At 37.1% G+C, this 20,206-nt stretch overlaps 3 protein-coding genes across 3 annotated transcripts; 1 reads left to right on the top strand and 2 right to left on the bottom strand.

Moving 5' to 3' along the window:
* Positions 1 to 3,733: 3,733 nt before the first annotated feature.
* LOC117320588 (protein KIAA0100-like) lies at positions 3,734 to 10,296 on the bottom strand (the record flags this gene model as incomplete). The annotated part of the gene is made up of 7 exons (XM_033875144.1): positions 10,267 to 10,296; positions 8,228 to 8,283; positions 7,545 to 7,632; positions 7,017 to 7,184; positions 6,189 to 6,344; positions 5,016 to 5,094; positions 3,734 to 3,900 (listed from the first exon to the last, which is right to left on the bottom strand). Coding segments are annotated over exons 1-7 (744 nt in total), but the record flags the coding sequence as incomplete, so codon positions are not given.
* A 797-nt stretch (positions 10,297 to 11,093) lies between these two features.
* LOC117320590 lies at positions 11,094 to 14,231 on the top strand. The gene is made up of 2 exons (XM_033875145.1): positions 11,094 to 11,242; positions 11,677 to 14,231. Exon 2 carries the CDS (start codon positions 11,700 to 11,702, stop codon positions 13,734 to 13,736), a length of 2,037 nt encoding a protein of 678 aa, XP_033731036.1. The 5' UTR covers positions 11,094 to 11,242; positions 11,677 to 11,699; the 3' UTR covers positions 13,737 to 14,231.
* LOC117320591 (uracil-DNA glycosylase-like) lies at positions 14,229 to 19,966 on the bottom strand (the record flags this gene model as incomplete). The annotated part of the gene is made up of 5 exons (XM_033875146.1): positions 14,229 to 14,267; positions 16,784 to 16,962; positions 18,064 to 18,152; positions 18,760 to 18,802; positions 19,912 to 19,966. Coding segments are annotated over 5 exons (405 nt in total), but the record flags the coding sequence as incomplete, so codon positions are not given.
* Between the last annotated feature and the right edge of the window lie 240 nt (positions 19,967 to 20,206).

Here is a 20,206-nt window from a genome sequence, read left to right as displayed (position 1 = left end):
CGCCCTCAGACCCCTGGGGGGCCAGCCCCACCATTTGTACAATTTTGAGTCCACATCTCACAGGGATACTTCTGACAAAATTTCGTCAAATTCTGATCAGTGGTTATGAAGAAGAAGTCAATTGTTGACGGACGGACGACAGACGAACGGACGGACGGACGGACGACGGACGCACCGGTATGGCATAAGCTCACCTTGGTCCTTCGGACCAGGTGAGCTAAAAATCCAAGATGGCTACTTCACAAGTCCCCGTGGTTGAAGACATTGGCTGACAAATAGACAGAACAACAAACAAAACGTGTTCCTTATGGTTTTGGTTGGTTTTCGCATTTACGGGAGTGTTCATAGCTACGGGCGATTGTATAATACCTATATTTATAAGTTTGGTTAGTCACATGGTAACGGGGATCTTTCATATCGAGCCCCAAACATACTTTCGACATATGCACTCCGTTACCGCATGGAAAACTATTTCAAGTTTTGTCGGAATTTCTTCACCTGTGGTTGTAATGGTCGAGGGTTTTCCAGCGCCCTGTAATACCCAAGGTAGTACAAGATACTGGAGATGTGCGCACACATTCCCATCGTTCTCTCTCCAACTGGGCACTGGCAGTAGTAGTCCTTTATTGGGGCCTCATCATCGGGTGAAACGGTGAACCGTATCCAAACGTTATATTTCGTTTGGCTTTTGTGTCGAGAATGTATTTGACATCGGAGAAGGTCTGGGGAGTGCTGACAAAGACAAGAAGATACGAATAAATATTCAAGGCCACACGATCAGAAAATTCAAAAGAGGACAACTTGAGATAGAACAGTATTCATGTATCAGGGTGTCCTCAGTGTAAATCTTTAAATACTGTTTATTTAGTCGTTAGATATCATAAAACTGTCATGAAAATATCCGCTCTGATATTCAATATAAAATTTTGTATATAATAAGCTATATAATAGGGTTTCAGACAAGGTTGTTACTCATTTCCTCTTTTCTTTCAATTTACAACCACATTCAGGCGGCGATATGAGAACGTTCCACCACATGGAATTAGCTGATTTTTGGTACACATATGAAACAAGTAAAGCTCTATCCGATTTTGTGATGGAAATTTGCATCCAAAACTATATAACGGGAGAAAATTGCAATTTTATGGCATTTTTCTTCATAATTGTGTCTCTGTAAGTGCATTTTCATCCGAGAAAATGTTTGTTTTATGTTTTATGAATAAACACGATGTTTTGGAAATATTTATCAAAAGAAATTTATACTATGTTGCGAATTACAATTTCGAGATAACCTTCTTTTATTTACGACCTTATGTCTTTGATGCTCAAAATGACAACTTTATAAAAATACATTTTCATTGACATTATGAAATCTGGGTGTCGGAAAGGTGTAAAATTATTCTTCGGAAAAGAAAACAAGAGATCCCAGAGGGATCTTGGCGCCCACCATTGAATGATCTTTATAGGTTCCATGTCAGATTGATCTTTTCCCTACTTTTCCCTTCCTCTAAGTCTTACTTATCTGTGTAAATTCAGAAACAGCCCTCTAGTACTTTTCAAACAAGGGGAACCTATATACAGAATTTAAGATTTAGCTATAATGGCTGTCTGTCGGCCATGTTGTTTTCGTATTGGTCCCAATATGCAAAACTAGGCACTGAGGGGAACCTACATATGAAATTTGAAAAAGATCCCTTCAATACTTTCACAGAAATAGCGATAACAAACTTCAATTGTCAAAATCCGAGATGGCTGCCTGTCGGCCATGTTGTTTTCTGATTGGTCTCAAAATGCAATATGCATAACTAGGCACTGAGGGGAACCTGCATATGAAATTTCAGAAAGATCCCTTCATTACTTTCTGAGAAATAGCGATAACAAATTTTAATTGTCAAAATCAAAGATGGCTGCCTGTCAGCAATGTTGTTTTCCTATTGGTCTCAAAATGCAATATGCATAAGTAGGCATCAAGGGGAACCTACATATGAAATTTGAGATATCCCTTCAGTTCTTTCACAGAAAAAGTGAAAACAAATTTTAATTGTCAAAATCCAAGATGGCTGCCTGTCGGCCATGTTGTTTTCCGATTGGTCCCAAAATGCAATATGCATAACTAGGCACCAAGGGGAACCTACATATGAAATTTGAGAAAGATCCCTTCAATACTTGTTCAGAAATAGAGATAACAAACTTTGATTGTCAAAATCCAAGATGGCCGCCTGTCGGCCATGTTGTTTTCCGATCGGTCCCAGAATGCAATATGCACAACTAGGCACCAAGGGGAACCCACATATGAAATTTGAGAAAGATCCCTTCAATGCTTTCTCAGAAATAGAGATAACAAACTTTGATTGTCAAAATCCAAGATGGCTGCCTGTCGGCCATGTTGTTTTCCGATCGGTCCCAAAATGCAATATGCATAACTAGGCACCAAGGGGAACCTACATATGAAATTTGAGAAAGATCCCTTCAGCACTTCCTCAGAAATAGCGATAACAAACTCCAATTGTCAAAATCCAAGATGGCTGCCTGTCGGCCATGTTGTTTTTTGATCGGTCTTAAAATGCAATATGCATAACTAGGCACCAAGGGGAACCTACATATGAAATTTGAGAAAGATCCCTTCAATACTTTCTCAGAAATAGAGATAACAAACTTCGATTGTCAAAATCCAAGATGGCTGCCTGTCGGCCATGTTGTTTTCCGATCGGTCCCAAAATGCAATATGCACAACTAGGCACCAAGGGGAACCCACATATGAAATTTGAGAAAGATCCCATCAGTACTTTCTCAGAAATAGCGATAACAAGAATTGTTTACGGACGGACGGACGGACGGACGGACGGACCACGGACCACGGACGCAGGGCGATTTGAATAGCCCACCATCTGATGATGGTGGGCTAATAAATAGTACAAGAGGGCCTGTATCACTCATCTGCTTTCACAGCAACTTTGAAGTTGGTCTAGGTAATTTATGTAGATACTAAGTCGATTACCACTTTATTCAAATATCAGAGAAGGTTTATTCATGTAAATAAATTTTGTAGTTCTACATTCCAGCATACTACTTGCCCAATATCAGGTCTCGGAGTCTCTTGGCTATTGAGAAGTCATTGTTTCATGATTATAGCCTATTTTTGTCTTGTGACCTTGAATGTAGGTCAATTAAAGTCATCCTTATAATTTTTTTGCAATTGTTTTTATATTTGACCAATACAGGATTTATAGAACTGATAACCTACATCTTTTAAGTTTACACAATATTTTCATACATGAAGCCTTTTTCTCCAAACACAAAAACTAGATATAAAGACTTAGTTTAGAACAGAATAATTTAATTTTGCTTGTAACAAGCATTTTCATTGGCTCAAAAAATTATGTTATCATCTCATAACATAAAAAAAATATAAGGAACTACTTTCAGTTATACCGGAAGTAGCAGAGTAATCGTTGTTCATGGGATTTTGTATTTATCGATGTGTTTTTAAATATCTGGAGGAAAATAAACATGTTAAACTTAATGAAAATGTTTCTTATCGTTGTTAATTAAATTATAAGGGTTAACTGTAATATTTTTTTTACGTTATTGAGCAATAACACAAAAAAACTGGGGTGTACTCTTTTCATAAACTGCTTCGCGGTTTATTCAGAGTACACCCCAGTTTTTTGTGTTATTGCTCAATAACGTAAAAAAAATATTACAGTTAACCCTTAAATAGTGACACACTGACCTGCATACACTCGACAGAGGTGACCCAGGAGGTTTTACTACGGAGCTGGTTGTCCTGCCAGACTGGACGGTGTGTACAGGACACAATCTGGGCCTTAGCGGCACTCACGATCACATACCCAGACGTCTCGCACCCCTTCACCATCATCTGGCTGTTGTGCAGCTCAACTGTTACAGTAAGAATTTAAATTAAATATACCTCCATCCACTCAGTAAACATATGTGATAATATATACTTACTTCATATTATCTTTTAAAATGGACAAGTGTGACCTCTGACCCTTTAACCCAAAATCTTGACCCTTTAACCCAAAATCTTAACACAAGTAGATATTGATGTTTTTACTATGGTGTGAATTTGAACTAAATCTGGTGAGTAATTTAGGAGTTTTTAAAAAAAAAAATATTTGTAATGAAAATAACACAAACAATCATATAGCGCCCATTTTGAGTACCGATCTACATGTGTATAAGAGGGGCCAAAACCCAACTCCGCCTATACGAATACTCCGGTTATTTGCATATTTTGTCATGGAAAAAGGGCTATGCAAATAAGCGGGTTGCTCTGTATATTGTACCCATTAGCTCTTTATTTCTAGAGTGGCCAAATGCTACATTTGATCCATTTAGATTTTGGTACCTGAGCTAAGCTATAGAGAGTTTTTTTTATCAAATATTGGGAAGCATCTTCATAACCAAAATCGATAGAAGAAATTTGCTTTGATTTTGAGCAATATCCATAAATTGTTATCAAATTCAAAGACTTTTCCAGGACTTTGCGTCATTAAATTCAAAGATTATTCAGGGGCAATGGCCAATTAATGATTAGTGAATATCTGATACATAGTCAAGTTTAGTCTGATTTCCAATAGTACAATAAATATTACATCAGCTGCATATAATGTTTTCAACAAATCAAATTAATAAAGCTACCAATTTTGTCACAACACTGAATTAAGATTTTTTCTTGATAATTTTCAGGAAAACACAATAATATATAATAGGCGAAAGGAGTGATATTCAAGGACTTTTCACATCTGTATGAATTATCAGAGACTTGCTCATGTATCAAATCATGCAATATATCATACAAAAAAAACATTCATTTGCATAATTTTTTACAATTAAGAAAATTGAAACATTAAATTCAATAATAAACGTTCTAACTCCTGATATAGGGTTTCATTTTCTTCAAGTCAAACTAAAGGTGTACACCCTATGGAACAGGGAAACACCACATGTATGTTATCAATGATAGCCCTGTTCCAGGGGAGATAACTCACTGCGCCAGTTTTTGAAGTAGACATCATCAGTCTGACAGGCAGCCACACCATGTAACTGGTCCATATTCATATTTGATGGCTGAAATTGCAATTAACATTGCTAAATAGTTCCGGGTCAAGTACTTTGAAATATTTTCAAACAATGAAATGTTCAGCTTTATCATTTGAACATCCCAGAAATCACACAGCTATTTACAAAATTCCTCATGACCAGCTGTTTTTTTCTTAAAAACAAGTGATTAGTTCAATTGACTTCATGCATTAAATGTACAATGTAATCCCATTATCAAAGAGTGTAGGAAACATTGTTTAAAGTAAAGCTGATGGTAGTGGCTTGACTTGTTGATGTCTCTAAATGGCAGATTATCACTACAATTGCTATTTACGCTGAAAGGATAATTTTCTGGCTTAAAAAAGCATGTACAGAAATGTGGATGGTTCAATACAATATCAAATTAGAATAATAAAATATTTTATAACATATTATGATATAGTTAATACATGTCTTTAATAATGTCTGAAAGGAGGCATATTTTTCCTTACCAATTTGAAAGATTTTAGTATATCATAGCTGACATAATATGATTTTACCATTCAGGCTTCTCAAAGAAGGACATTAAAAAAAACAGTTAAGAATACATGTTTTAGGAAGCTCAAATTAAGTTATCTGAGAAGGTTACAGAAATCAGGACTAGATTTCAGCGTACTTGCCTCCTCTGTGAATGCGACATATTTCAGCGTACTTACCTCCTCTGTGAATGCGACAGATTTCAGCGTACTTACTTCCTCTGTGAATGCGATAGATTTCAGCATACTTACCTCCTCTGTGAATGCGATAGATTTCAGCATACTTACCTCCTCTGTGAATGCGACAGATTTCAGCGTACTTACCTCCTCTGTGAATGCGACAGATTTCAGCGTACTTACCTCTGTGAATGCGACAGATTTCAGCATACTTACCTCCTCTGTGAATGCGACAGATTTCAGCGTACTTACCTCCTCTGTGAATGCGACAGATTTCAGCGTACTTACCTCTGTGAATGCGACAGATTTCAGCATACTTACCTCCTCTGTGAATGCGACATATTTCAGCGTACTTACCTCCTCTGTGAATGCGATAGATTTCAGCATACTTAACTCCTCTGTGAATGCGATAGATTTCAGCACACTTACCTCCTCTGTGAATGCGACAGACTTGCTATCTGACTCTGACACCAGCTTCATTAGAAGTGAGTGGGTGTGGACACTGCTGAGTTTAGTCCCAGGGCTGGGGTTAGGAGTGGTAGGGGAGCCAGGGGCACCTGTCGTTAGGGACATAGACCTCGTCTTCTGTAAATACAAAACTCATAACTTGGAGTAAATCACAAGGTAATTGTTATTCTATAACAAACTAAAACTGCCATCCTCAGGATAACAAATACCCCTGTCAGATGCTGTTTATATAGCAACCATATAAGTTTCAGTTCCAGTGATTTCAATATTAAAATGCGACCAAGGCTGAACAAATTTGGTCAAATGACTGAAGAGTTATCGCCCCTTATCGGAAAACATGTTTATAGCAACCAGTTATCATGGAACCACAACTTTGAAGAAAAAAGTCACATGCACACCTGCATACAATTCTTTTTTTGTGTGTACCGGTAGTTTCATTGAAATTGGTTCACAAGTTTCAAGTTTAGGAGGAGTTTTCTGAACAATGTTTGTAGATGACAGATAGACAGGGTGATTCCAGTATACCTCCAACTTTGTTGTGGGGGTATAATAAGGGCAACAAATCACTTGATGTTAAGCAGACAGTAATCATTTTGAAATTATCAGAAGTATGACTTTAACACTCTAAACTGCCAACTAGTACTGATTTCTTAATTCTAAAGTAAATTGCCAATTTGACTCAGTAGAACAACATTGTGATTCTGGGTAATTTGATTTTTAAAAGTGTATCAAATGAAATTGAAGATCGCTACAAAAAAGTCTTTTTTTTTCAATTAAGGAAAGCCGTACATTTGGACCTTGACCTCCATCAACCTTGAACTTTTTGAGTGCATCGGCAGATAGGTTTCGCTTGAGTGACTGTGCCTTGGTGTAGCTGTCAAGCACGCCCAGTAACACTGTACGATTGTGTTTGGTCCACGCTCCCTTTAGATCTTGGACTTGTACATTGTGGGTTGCCTGTAAATATTTCAATTTGAGACAAAAACTTGTTGCTGAATATTCAATTGATGGTGAATTTATAACAGCAATAAAGGGATATTTTTTCAACTTTGGTGGATTTCAATGTTCTCTTTATAAAACTCAATTTATGAGATAAAGATTTAACTTTTAATTCATCGGATATTATCAGATATCTTTTGCCTGCATTTGCCTGCTGAGCTGCCCCAATATCTCAAACTAAATTTGGATTGTCATCGAGCAATGTAATAAAGGATCATTATAAATTTATACAAATGTACTATTCTATAGTTTATACCTAACTTCAGACTCTGTGGTGGCAGAAGTACCTAAAGAAAGACAGACATGGTAGCTACAAACCTTATCAAACCGTTTGTCAGCTTCCTCATCATCATCCTCATCTTCCTCGTATGATGTACTGGTGTTGTCTCCTCTCTGATAAGACACTCTACAGACAGTAACATTAATCAGTGATCCTTTGCAGAATAAAATGTACCTTTAACCAGGTCAAGAAATGTCTACGATATACGGGAGTGATGTCATGAATCTACCTATAATGACTTTCTACCCAGTATCTTGAGAGGCTCTTTTCATTGATTCACCTTCAGCCTCCTTTACTCTGTGAAGCAACCATCATATTTATCTGCCAATAAGCCCATGCCTAGTAACAGGTCCAACCATGACTGTTGCAGATCAGAGAAAATGGTAACAATGACTATTTCATTGTCAACTTTAATATAAATCCTGCCCATTTCTTTTTAGATTGTGTTGGCCCCATAGACTTATCAACAGAATAAATATGACACTATATGTCATAATCCCTCTTACTATGTCTCTAGATCATTCATAACAAATTCAGGGCTTATTATATACTTTGATAGATATACAGTTGTAATCTCAATAATGATCTGTAAATAGAAGCATGCCTCTTATCAAGAAACCATTATTCTAAGTGTCTGGAGCGTGTATTTGATTGTAATCAGAGAAAGGTGATAAAATGATGATTCTTTAAAGTCACAACTCTAAAGTTCTATATGTCTTACCTGCCGACACTCAGGAAGAAGTTCTTATCAACAGGGTTACGGAGAGACACATTCAACTGAAGAAAACAAGATATATGAAAATCAATACTTATAATTATTTAACAAGAGATCCCAGAGGGATCTTGGCGCCCACCATTGAATGATCTTTATAGGTTCCATGTCAGATTGATCTTTTCTCTACTTTTCCCTTCGTCTAAGTCTTACTAATCTGTGTAAATTCAGAAACAGCCCTCTATAGCTAGTACTTTTCAAACAAGGGGAACCTATATATAAAATTTAAGATTTAGCGATAATGGCTGTCTGTCGGCCATGTTGTTTTCAGATTAGTCCCAATATGCAAAACTAGACACTGAGGGGAACCTACATATGAAATTTGAGAACGATCCCTTCAGTACTTTCTGAGAAATAGCGATAACAAACTTCAATTGTCAAAATCCAAGATGGCTGCCTGTCGGCCATGTTGTTTTCTGATTGGTCTCAAAATGCAATATGCATAACCAGGCACCAAGGGGAACTTACATATGAAATTTCAGAAAGATCCCTTCAGTACTTTCTCAGAAATAGCGATAAAAAACTTCAATTGTCAAAATCCAAGATGGCTGCCTGTCGGCCATGTTGTTTTCTGATTAGTCTCAAAATGCAATATGCATAACTAGGCTCCGAGGGGAACCTACATATGAAATTTCAGAAAGATCCCTTCATTAGTTTCTGAGAAATAGCGATAACAAACTTCAATTGTCAAAATCCAAGATGGCTGCCTGTCGGCCATGTTGTTTTCCGATGGGTCTCAAAATGCAATATGCATAACTAGGCACCAAGAGGAACCTACATATGAAATTTGAGAAAGATCCCTTCAGTGCTTTCTGAGAAATAACGATAACAAACTTCAATTGTCAAAATACAAGATGGCTGCCTGTCGGCCATGTTGTTTTAAGATTAGTCTCAAAATGCGATATGCATAACCAGGCACCAAGGGGAACCTACATATGAAATTTCAGAAAGATCCCTTCTGTACTTGCTTAGAAATAGTGATAACAAACTTCAATTGTCAAAATCCAAGATGGCTGCCTGTCGGCCATGTTGTTTTCCGATTGATCTCAAAATGCAATATGCATAACTAGGCACCAAGGGGAACCTACATATGAAATTTGAGAAAGATCCCTTCAGTACTTTCTCAGAAATAGCGATAACAAACTTCAATTGTCAAAATCCAAGATGGCTGCCTGTCGGCCATGTTGTTTTCCGATTGGTCTCAAAATGCAATATGCATAACTAGGCTCCGAGGGGAACCTACATATGAAATTTCAGAAAGATCCCTTCATTAGTTTCTGAGAAATAGCGATAACAAACTTCAATTGTCAAAATCCAAGATGGCTGCCTGTCGGCCATGTTGTTTTCCGATGGGTCTCAAAATGCAATATGCATAACTAGGCACCAAGAGGAACCTACATATGAAATTTGAGAAAGATCCCTTCAGTGCTTTCTGAGAAATAACGATAACAAACTTCAATTGTCAAAATACAAGATGGCTGCCTGTCGGCCATGTTGTTTTAAGATTAGTCTCAAAATGCGATATGCATAACCAGGCACCAAGGGGAACCTACATATGAAATTTCAGAAAGATCCCTTCAGTACTTTCTCAGAAATAGCGATAACAAACTTCAATTGTCAAAATCCAAGATGGCTGCCTGTCGGCCATGTTGTTTTCCGATTGGTCTCAAAATGCAATATGCATAACTAGGCACCAAGGGGAACCTACATATGAAATTTGAGAAAGATCCCTTCAGTACTTTCTGAGGATTAGCGATAACAAGAATTGTTTACGGACGGACGGACGGAGGGACGGACGGACGGACGACGGACCACGGACGCAGGGCGATTTGAATAGCCCACCATCTGATGATGGTGGGCTAAAAACTGTAGTTGAGCTAGAAATTATACGGGGGCAGGCTCCTATGGAGAATTAACATTACTGGAAACAGGCCCTTTACACAAATAGTGCATGTACATTTTCTTTGACTGTGCCCTATAGCAGATACAAACATTTGCCAGTCAGATACATATGCCATGAAAGTTATTAGAGATTTGGTATTTCCTTGAAATCATATATCTATTTATCAGCAATTATAAGAATTTATCTTTGTCAGTATTCATAATCAGTTTGTCAATGTTTTCTCCCAATTTCACAATGGCGTGTTTTAGAATTTTCATTCCTTTTGTCCTTGTTGCACATTAATCAAGCAATGTATGTATTTAATTTGCTATTGATGGAATTTGCCAAATTAGCTTACTCTGAATCTTAAATCAAAGCTACCTCAGAGGTAGAAATTAAGATGAATACTATGGTGTTTCAGATGGAATACCATAATACAATGACCTGGTATTCAGTCTGAAAATTTAGTGTTCCGTCTGTGTTCAATTATCAGTCCTGAAGAATTTACTTTCCCTTCCAAATACCAGTAGATTAATGTACATTTGAAATTTGATTTAATTTTATTTACAATAATTGATTGTATTTGAATTAAATGTTAAGTTGAAATTTGATAAGAAATAATCAAAATTTATTTCAACATTAAAAATTTTCATGGAATTATTTGGATTTCAAATTTCATTTTCCCTACTGGGTACCTCTTTAACAAATCAAACAAATATTAATTTATCTGAATCAATAAGATTCATCACTTATTTACTTATTTTCCTCCTATACAGCAATTATCAAAGCAATGAAATGATTTTCACTTTCGCAGAAAATACCTAGAATTAACCTGCCATATCACTTACTGCAGGAGCTATGTACGGCAGCTATATATAGATCAAGCTAATATAAGGTACCCCTTGTTATACACTGGTACACAATAGCAGTGTTTACACACCTACACACCACACATGTGGACTAGGTCAAATTCGTCACGGTTGATCCACAGAGCCTATGGAGGCTGTAATATGTTGAATTTTAATGGACTGACACTGTTACAGCTCAGGAATTCTACTTTATCTCCCTAAAGACACACACAGGTAAGACATTGTATCTATTTTAATGGTGACAGGGACCCAGTATCATGACTACCCTGTAATAGTTTGAAGCTGCATTTCAATGATGTATACCAGTACTTTTTTTGTACAGGTAGTTGTTATCGGTGTATGTATGCCATGTGTTACCACAGGTAGTCGCTGTTAAACATATATAATTACTTCCTCTTATAATGGCTGATGACAGATCACTACTTATAACCGGTTTCTGAGAAACTGTACATGTCGTTGCTACTGCAGGACGCATGGCCGACCTACAAACCTTATGATCTGTATATTTAGAATTGTTGAATGTAAAACTGAAAAGACTGCCAAATGCAACCTTCTAGGTGATACTACAGAATTTAACTAGTTTAGTTGTAGGAGTAGAATAAAAATACTGGAATTTTTATTTTGAATCTAATTCCATTTTGTTGCAGATTATTTTTAGAAAGTGACAATTATGGCACAGAGTTCGTGGCCGGACAACATTGAGAAGATCTCCATACTGCTATCTATCTACCTAGACAGAAAGGTGACAGGGAGTCGGGACGAAATCAACAACAGGAGACAAGTTATGGTCACCGAGGAAGGGATACACAATAGGGGCCAAAACAACAGTACGTTTCTGTACGGGAGTGTTTCCGAGGGATTCAACCTGCCAGATTCGGACACGGACATTGTGATAGTTGACAACCGTGTCATGGCAACGTATCCTGGACAGAGAGTTCAGTCAGTAGAAAAGACTGTGTTGTATATAAACGAGGCCGGCTGCCAACCTGGGTATGTAACCTTACAACTCATCCGAACTGGACCAATGTGCAGCACAGTACTACAAAATTCAATCATACCAGTGGGGGATGATCAGTTTGTGTCATGCGACATCTTCCAAGAATTAACGGTGAAGAAATACAGAGAGATGGGATTACCGAGTCAATCTATCGGGCGGAGATATAATTTTGATAAATTTAACTTTGTACACAGCTTCCACTGTGACAGTTGGCCTATGGAGGCTAGTGAATGGGCGAGCCGTACACGACTTCATGGATGGCCGCCACAAACGTTGGTAGAAAAAATCATACAAAAAGGTTGTCATCTTGTCCCAATTAAAGATCGAAGTTTAAAGGAAAAATCACCACAATGGAAGATATCGTTCGCACCAGCAGAAAAAGCCTTAGTTTACTCTTTCAGCCAAGTCCAATTAAAAGTTTATTGCTTGCTGAAATATTTCTTTCAAGAAATCAGAGATGTACTGACGAAAAGCACCGGAGTCAACAATATTTTATCATCAGATTTCTTAAGAACAGTCATGTTTTTCGTAATAGAAAACTCATATCAAAATATTTGGCAAGAACAAAATTTATTTTTCTGTTTCTGGTTTTGCGTCAATACTCTGATAACCCATGTTAAGACAGGACACTTGCCGAACTACTTCATTCCGGTGAACAACATGTTCCTTGGAAAAGCCACCAGCAAATATCGAAAAAGACTTTTCCACATTCTAAATTATTTTCATAAAAATAAATTACTTTGCCTATCTTTTGGTAAAATGTTTCAACCATCTTTTTTTGAAAGGATTTGTGATGTAACCATACAAACGGAACTTAAGTACCCACAAACTGCTAGAGAGATTGAGTATCAAAGGGACATGAGCATTATATTTGGGTCGGCATCTATTTGTAATCGGCCCGCTTCCATGACGACATCAATGACTTTACTAATGAAATCGCAATCCGAGGTCGGGCAAGTAATCGGTTACGGATATACATTGAAGAATATTTCCTTATTTGCCCAGCGAAATTATCGACACCATGTGACTAGATCTACAGGTAACAAGAGTAGGTACAAGATGAGGAGGAAGTCCAGACACCAGATAAAAATATGCTCCTCCATGGGAACTGGTACTGAAATCTTGTACTTAGCCACCTTTTATTTCCTGACAGGGAGCTACAGTAAGACCCTACAGTTATGTACATGGGTCATGTCACAGCCATCTTACTATACCGAGGGTCTAAACGATCTACCACCGAAACAAAAAACATCATACCTACACGATTTCTGTGGGAAGGGCTATACATTGATTCACAAACTGAAGAAAACACAGACAAAATCTATCTGTTTTGTAAAGGAATGTCTATTTCTACCGCAGCTTCAACCAGAGGTGGTAAAAAGCCCGTCCGGTTTGTTTGTTCCTCCGCTTCCGTATGCTGTGTTTCTTTCCTTTCTCTGCTGTCACGAGCTGGGAGATACAAAAGGACGTGAAGCAGCACTGTGTTACCTGATAGTGGTCAAGTATGACGACCTACAGGGGGCACAGAAACACTGGGTCGTTCACAATCTCCTGGGGATATGCTACGAAACTTTAAGTGACAATCGTCGAGCAATCCGAGCTTACTTTGAGTCTGCTCAAACAAAGACGATGTACCATGACTTCAATCCTGCCTTGGAGAGGATTGAGGCTCTACAGAGTTCAGACAGAACTGGAAGTTTAAACTACTAATGATCACTGATCAGATGCCAGTTAGACCCTGTAAGGCTGTAGTTCGTTTTTAGCCGCGACATGGTAGTAAACGTATATATTTATAGCTAGTTTTCCGTACATCAGGATAGTGCCAGTGGTATAATGATTGTTTATTATAAGTACAACTTTTGGAATTGTTGTAAGCAATTAATTTAAAAGCTTCGGCCGTTATCGATAGATGTAGCATTCTGTCAGACTGACGGGGAGGATTTCAGGTTTCATGGTAGGGTAAACATGTAGTTAGTAGACATATAGAAATAACATGAAGTTTATTATATAGGAATTATTTCGGTGGTATTTTAGAGTTTACTCTCCACATTTCATATATAAATATTATAAATTCTAGTGACATTGGTCTCAGTTGTAAAACTTTTTTTTTATATATGCTGTCCATACTCTACAATGGCAACAACGCTTACAATTGTTTTGTTTTCAACGTTGATTTACTATTGTTATTAAATACTGGAACTGTTACTTCCGACTCTGGTTTTCATTCCTCTCACCACCAGCCTGATGGAAAAGAACATGGTGGAAGATCAGAGTGATAATGAGGTGTCTGTACATAGGATATCACAAAATTAAACACAACGCAAAGTACATAATCCAGGGATTTTTCTCTCTGGTTTGGGATGGGGCCATTTTGTCCAATTTTGGGAAGAAAATTGGTGAATTGGGAAAGATATTTTCAAGAAGAAAAGATTAAAATTTGGGGAAATTAGCTTAAATCTAAAAATTTCAATCGGGAATGGGGCCCATGAAAGGCCCCAAAAAGCCTCAGAAAAGCTCTGTAATCACATCTGCTATATCCGGGATCGACACCTATTCAACAGAAATTCCACTTCTACAGTTCATCAAGGAACAGCCAGGAACTTTTACCCTTAATGTACATATTACAACAATAAAGTAGAGAAGATTTCAATATGGCCTTGTACATATGCATTCTAATTATATCTAGATGGTCATTATCACTACCTTAAATGAACATCTAACGACATCGCACAAGAGGTCACGTTCTGGTGACCTTTGTTATCTCAATATTTCACTTAAAGGTTGAATTGTCAATTTTTCGATGTCACTGATCTCACCCATTCGCCATATCATGCATCTGAAGCTAACCATTTCGGTACAGCATGTATATAGCTATATGCTTTGTTAGACAAAATGCCTTGAAACAGATTGACAGATTATGTAAGCTGTACACTCTAGTCATGCTATTTCTACATACGGAATTCACTTCCAAGATTCTGTAAGTAATAATTTGATTGGTCAATCCAAAAGGTCATCCTGACATGACCCCTTATGCAATGTCGTTAGATGTTCATATAACGTAGTAATAATGACCATCTAGATTTTGATTAGATTGGTACATATAATACAACAAGTAAGATATGACATATCGGATAATATTTATACAGGTTTTTCCTGTCATCAAATCTATTTGTATTTTTTTTTATATGCAACAAGCTTACAGTTAGTGTTGCATGCAACACTTTGGCCTCTGCTGTCAATTAAATTTTCTAAGCAACATAGACTTTGATAACAATGAACAGATGCCTCATGTTAACAATCATTTCTAGAAACTCTATCAAAAGTTATCATCTGGAAGCCAAAAAACTGATGATAAAAGTATGTTTTTAGTAAATCCCACTGTGTATTACCCTAAGAGCTAACATTGTAATAAATTTCAACCAAAGCAATCAGTCCTTTCTGTAGAAGTGGGAACTTGAAAATGGTGATAAATATCTATTCTAGTAAGTGACCTTCACAGTTGACCTTTTGACCCCATCTCAATCCCATCCTATATATTTTATAGTAATATTGGATATGTCAAGTTTCAATACAACTGGTCAACTCTATCACAAGTTATTATCTGAAAAGAAAAATTTGATGAAAATATATCTATTTTTAGCAACTAACCTTCATAATTGACCTTTCAACCCCAAACTCAATACCACTCTGTATTACTTCACAACCTAACTTTAAATGAAGTTTCAAATCTGTCCATCTTTTTTTTTAAGTAATCGTCTGGAAATCAACACCCGGACGGACAGACAGACAGACAAATACCATAGCCCCCTCCAGTTTCTTGTTTAATCAAAATCAATACATGCAGATGCAGTTTCTCTCGCATTTCTGTAAACCCATTTAAAACTAAAAATTTGTACATAATTATGTCCCCCTAATTAGCTAATAATAATAACATATGTAATATATCATCATAATAATAAATATAACCAGACATACCACATTTGAATACTGTCAAATTTTAATGGGCGCATACAAAGAGGTCCAATGGGCATGCATTGCTTACCTGCTATTCACTGATTTTATCATTCTCTGCCTTTCAGTCAATCAAAAGAACTTGCTTGAATGTTATCGAAATTGACACTTTAACTTTGATTATGGCTCAAGGTAAATTAATAATTTCACAAAGTTTACAGGCTATCATTCCAGGAACCTACCAGCCAAACATCCAGATTTTAGGTCTTTTGGTTAATGAGAAGAAGTCATTCGAGTTCTTTATAACTATTAACATGGGATATGGAATATGGGTCAAGGTCATATATTTTTACAAACTTTGTCATGATTCATAACAGCAACCTGTAGCTACCAGCCAATAATTTGATTCTTACTTAGTTCACCAGAAGAATGTTTTCTCACAATGTGAGATGGACACTGGGCAATTAACAAATGGGTGGTCAGGTGACAGTGGTAATATTCGCCTTTCACCTAGGCGGACGGGGGTTAAAATCCCCGCCTGGACATGAAAAGGTATGGGGTCACCTGCCCAACCATGTGGGTTTTCCTCAAGTACTCCGGTTTCCTCTCTCCTTCCATCCAGACCAACAAGCATGACTATTATAAGTTGATATAAGTTGTTTTGCAATTGTTGTAAAATAAATTAAATTTACATTTTAATATAACAAACGTCCACACCACAACACAAGCTAAATAGACTTTCTGACAGATGAGCCAATAACCACTCTCAGCACCTGTGGATTGACAAAATTATATTTTCATCTCACCTGATCTATACAAGCTCCCTTTTTCTGTGCGTATGACCCCCACAGTATAAACACCAGTCCCGTTCTGTTTTTGTTGAGATATGATATGACAGCGTCTGTGAGTTTCTCCCAGCCTTTGTCTTTGTGAGAGTTAGCTTGGTGTTGTCTCACCGTGAGACAGGAGTTCAACAAGAGGACACCTAAAACAGATAAATTACTCTGTAACAACTCAAAGTTACCGCAATGTCGGCAAGGGCCACGAAATGTGTCCGTCTCCGAACTTGAACGTTTTCCGAATTTTACACTGACATTGCATTACAACTTATTAGCTACAAATGTACAAATTACAACTTATATATATATATATAACAACAGAGCACATGATTAATTAAATCTAAACCACCTGACTCCTCTACGGATCGAACCCGGGACATGTGGCTTACTAGTCTTGAGCTCAACCCATCAAGCTAAAGATCAGAGAAGATCTCCCTAGCCGAGCGGTATGTTGCGGCTAGTATTTATCAGGATTACATACTCTCCCTACAGAGAAGAACTCATCCTCAAGTTCCCAGAGGTTACAACAATGCTTTCTCAAGTAAAACTAAGTATAGTTTCCCAGTCCCTACATGAGCATCAATATGACAGAGAGCATGATTAATTCAATTCCTCTGCCTGGGATCGAACCCATGACCTCTGGCTTACTAGCTTAGTATAGTCTTACACTTAACCAACCTCTGGCTCACTAGTTTTATGCATAACCAATCGAGCTGAAGAGAAGATCTCTCTACTACACCAAAGGTATATTGCAGCTAGTATTTTACCAGGGTTACATTTTTTTGATATTATGAACATATATATATTACATTATGATATTATGTGAAGGAAATCGATCGAGTTGTTGATGTATCTTGGTCACTTTGGAAATTATGGAATAAATGATAACAAAGCCTGGTTACTTTTACTATGAAACAGAGCATACAAACCTGAACATGTCAAATTTTTGAAGTCATTTCATTAAAGTTCAAAATCATTCAATCCTTTCAAGGGAATTTTTGTACAGAATAAAAGCACTTTTATAGTTTTCACAATGTTTTATTCAACACTTTTCATCTGTGATTTTCTGGGCCGATTCATATTTAAAGACCAGTTCAGACCATGATTCAGAGCTTTTCAAGTACCTGAGCAGTAAAGGAAACTTTTTAAGACTGGAGTCCTGTCAAGTATTTATCAATCAGTAAATTATGTTAAAGATCCCCTGATTAATATGGTTATGTGTGTTCCACAGTGTCCATCATAATTACCTTGTTCAGCCCAGCCAATCAGTGTGCCATGTCCAGGGTGTTTGAATCCTTCTATATCACTCGACAGCTCCTTGAACATATTCTCTAAACTATAACAAAATGTCAGATTAAATCCACTATTTTCATATCTAGTGCTATATATACAGGCCATGGGGGATAATTAGCAGCTTTTAATAATTTCACTATTTGCCACTATGTGACACGACTGTATTGTCAACAAATGTGACAAATGTTGGATATATATCTTATATTCTACTAGTGGAATATGACCTTACAGTCTTTTGATTGGTCAAGAATTTGAACTTTGACCCAAGCTGCAATCATTATTCACATCATCAATAATCGAATGACGTCACAACCCCGGGTCCCGGATGCCACCTGTACACCTTATTTGCATACGCGAAATTAGATTTGGTCATGTTTCCCTTTGATTCAAGCCGATATTATTGCGGTAGAAAAAGGTCACACGACTAGTGATTTTTGGATATGGAGTTTATTTCGTAAGTTATTTTCTAAAAGTTGCCAAAGACTCTCACTAAAGCTCCTGACTTTTGTTACTGTTAAAAAAATAACGTTCTTGTGTGAAATAAATTCCATATCCAACAACCACCATTGTTTAACCCCTATATCCCATCAGTAGACATCAACATGAGACGGACAACCTTTGTGGTAAACAGGCATTGTCTATATCCTTACCTAGGTGGAGGCTTCACCCCTTTCTGTACACTGAAACACAGACCTGGAAATAAACCGATGATATGGCTGTAACCCTCAATCATACACAAATCAAAGTTATGGAATGTATGTGTGCGTGAGAGAGCGTGTGTTATGATTACGTCTTGTACATACTGTATTGTTTTATGTGTTGAGGAGAGCATCTCGTAGCCCTAGGGTTGTTTGTGATCCTCATTAAACAAATAAAGAATTAGAACAAAGAATTCAGGGCTCAAAGTAGATATTTTTACCAGGTGGCCTATTTGGCTACCAAGTCATAAAATCTTGGCACCAATTGGTAAAGTTAGTTGTCCTGCAATCTTTGAAAGATTAACCAAATCACAAATTTACACAATTTTTTAGTGGCCATGCAGGCGCCTTATACGTCAATAACTGGTCGTCAATGGTAAATTTAAGGCGCCATGGCCACTAAAATAGGCGCAACTTTGAGCCCAGAGAATTTGTATATATGTACCAACAAGCATCTTCTCAAAAGTTACTCATTCTCAAAAAAGATCGGGCAGGTGGTATAGCAACATCTGTACTCTTGTAAGCATTTTTGGATATCTGTGTAATTGTCAGTATATTCCCTACATACATATTTGAGGCAGATATTCGACTCCATTCTTGATAGGAAAAGGTAGAATTTTTTTCCATATTTAGAAATCAAATAACCAATTTTATTTTTTGAACTTTAAACGTCTGGCAAGATTGTGCTCATAGTTCTTTTTTCAATTTCTAATAAACAAACCCTACAAAATTTTCCCCAATCCTATAAGTGCCACTGAATTAATTGATAATATTGACATGTTGACGAGTGTGATGTCATAAGAAATGACATTAAACATTAAATAGCCCCCCCCCCCCCCCCCCCCCTCCCCGAACTCTAATCAGAAGTATCTGTACTTAGCTTTTTTTTTTTGTCGTAATTGTTACTGAACTACAACAGACAAGGATCAACAAAGCAACAAAGTAACAAAGTAACAGAAAAGTAAAAAGAAGAAAAATATTTCATGACGTGTGCCCTGACCGGGCCTCAAACTCATGATCTACGATACCTAATCGCCTAGCTAAAAATTCCCCAGCTTCTCCAGGACTTGGACCATTCTTTACATTCTTTTTCTAGACACTCACCGTGAGCTTGTTTTGGTCCATGGTATGGATCCTGTCCCAATATCACCACCTTCACCTGTAAAAATGTATTGTCCATTGAAATAGTTGTGGTGGAAAATTAACACAAAAGGCTTAACTTTGACTGAATCAAACTTGTAAAATAACTTGAACTGAAGAAAGCACTAAACAAACTAAAACTATGGCACAAAATCCATGTTTTTAGATCTGTATATGCCAACACATCTAATACGAAATTACCTGTGAACAGTCGGGGAGAGGGTTTTAAAATCTTTATGCGAGAAAAAAACCTTTTTCA

The sequence above is a fragment of the Pecten maximus genome, unplaced genomic scaffold (assembly GCF_902652985.1).
Source record: "Pecten maximus unplaced genomic scaffold, xPecMax1.1, whole genome shotgun sequence".
Taxonomy (NCBI): domain Eukaryota; kingdom Metazoa; phylum Mollusca; class Bivalvia; order Pectinida; family Pectinidae; genus Pecten; species Pecten maximus.
Note: the sequence above shows the minus strand (reverse complement) of the source record. Positions and strands in the feature narration are given on the sequence as shown.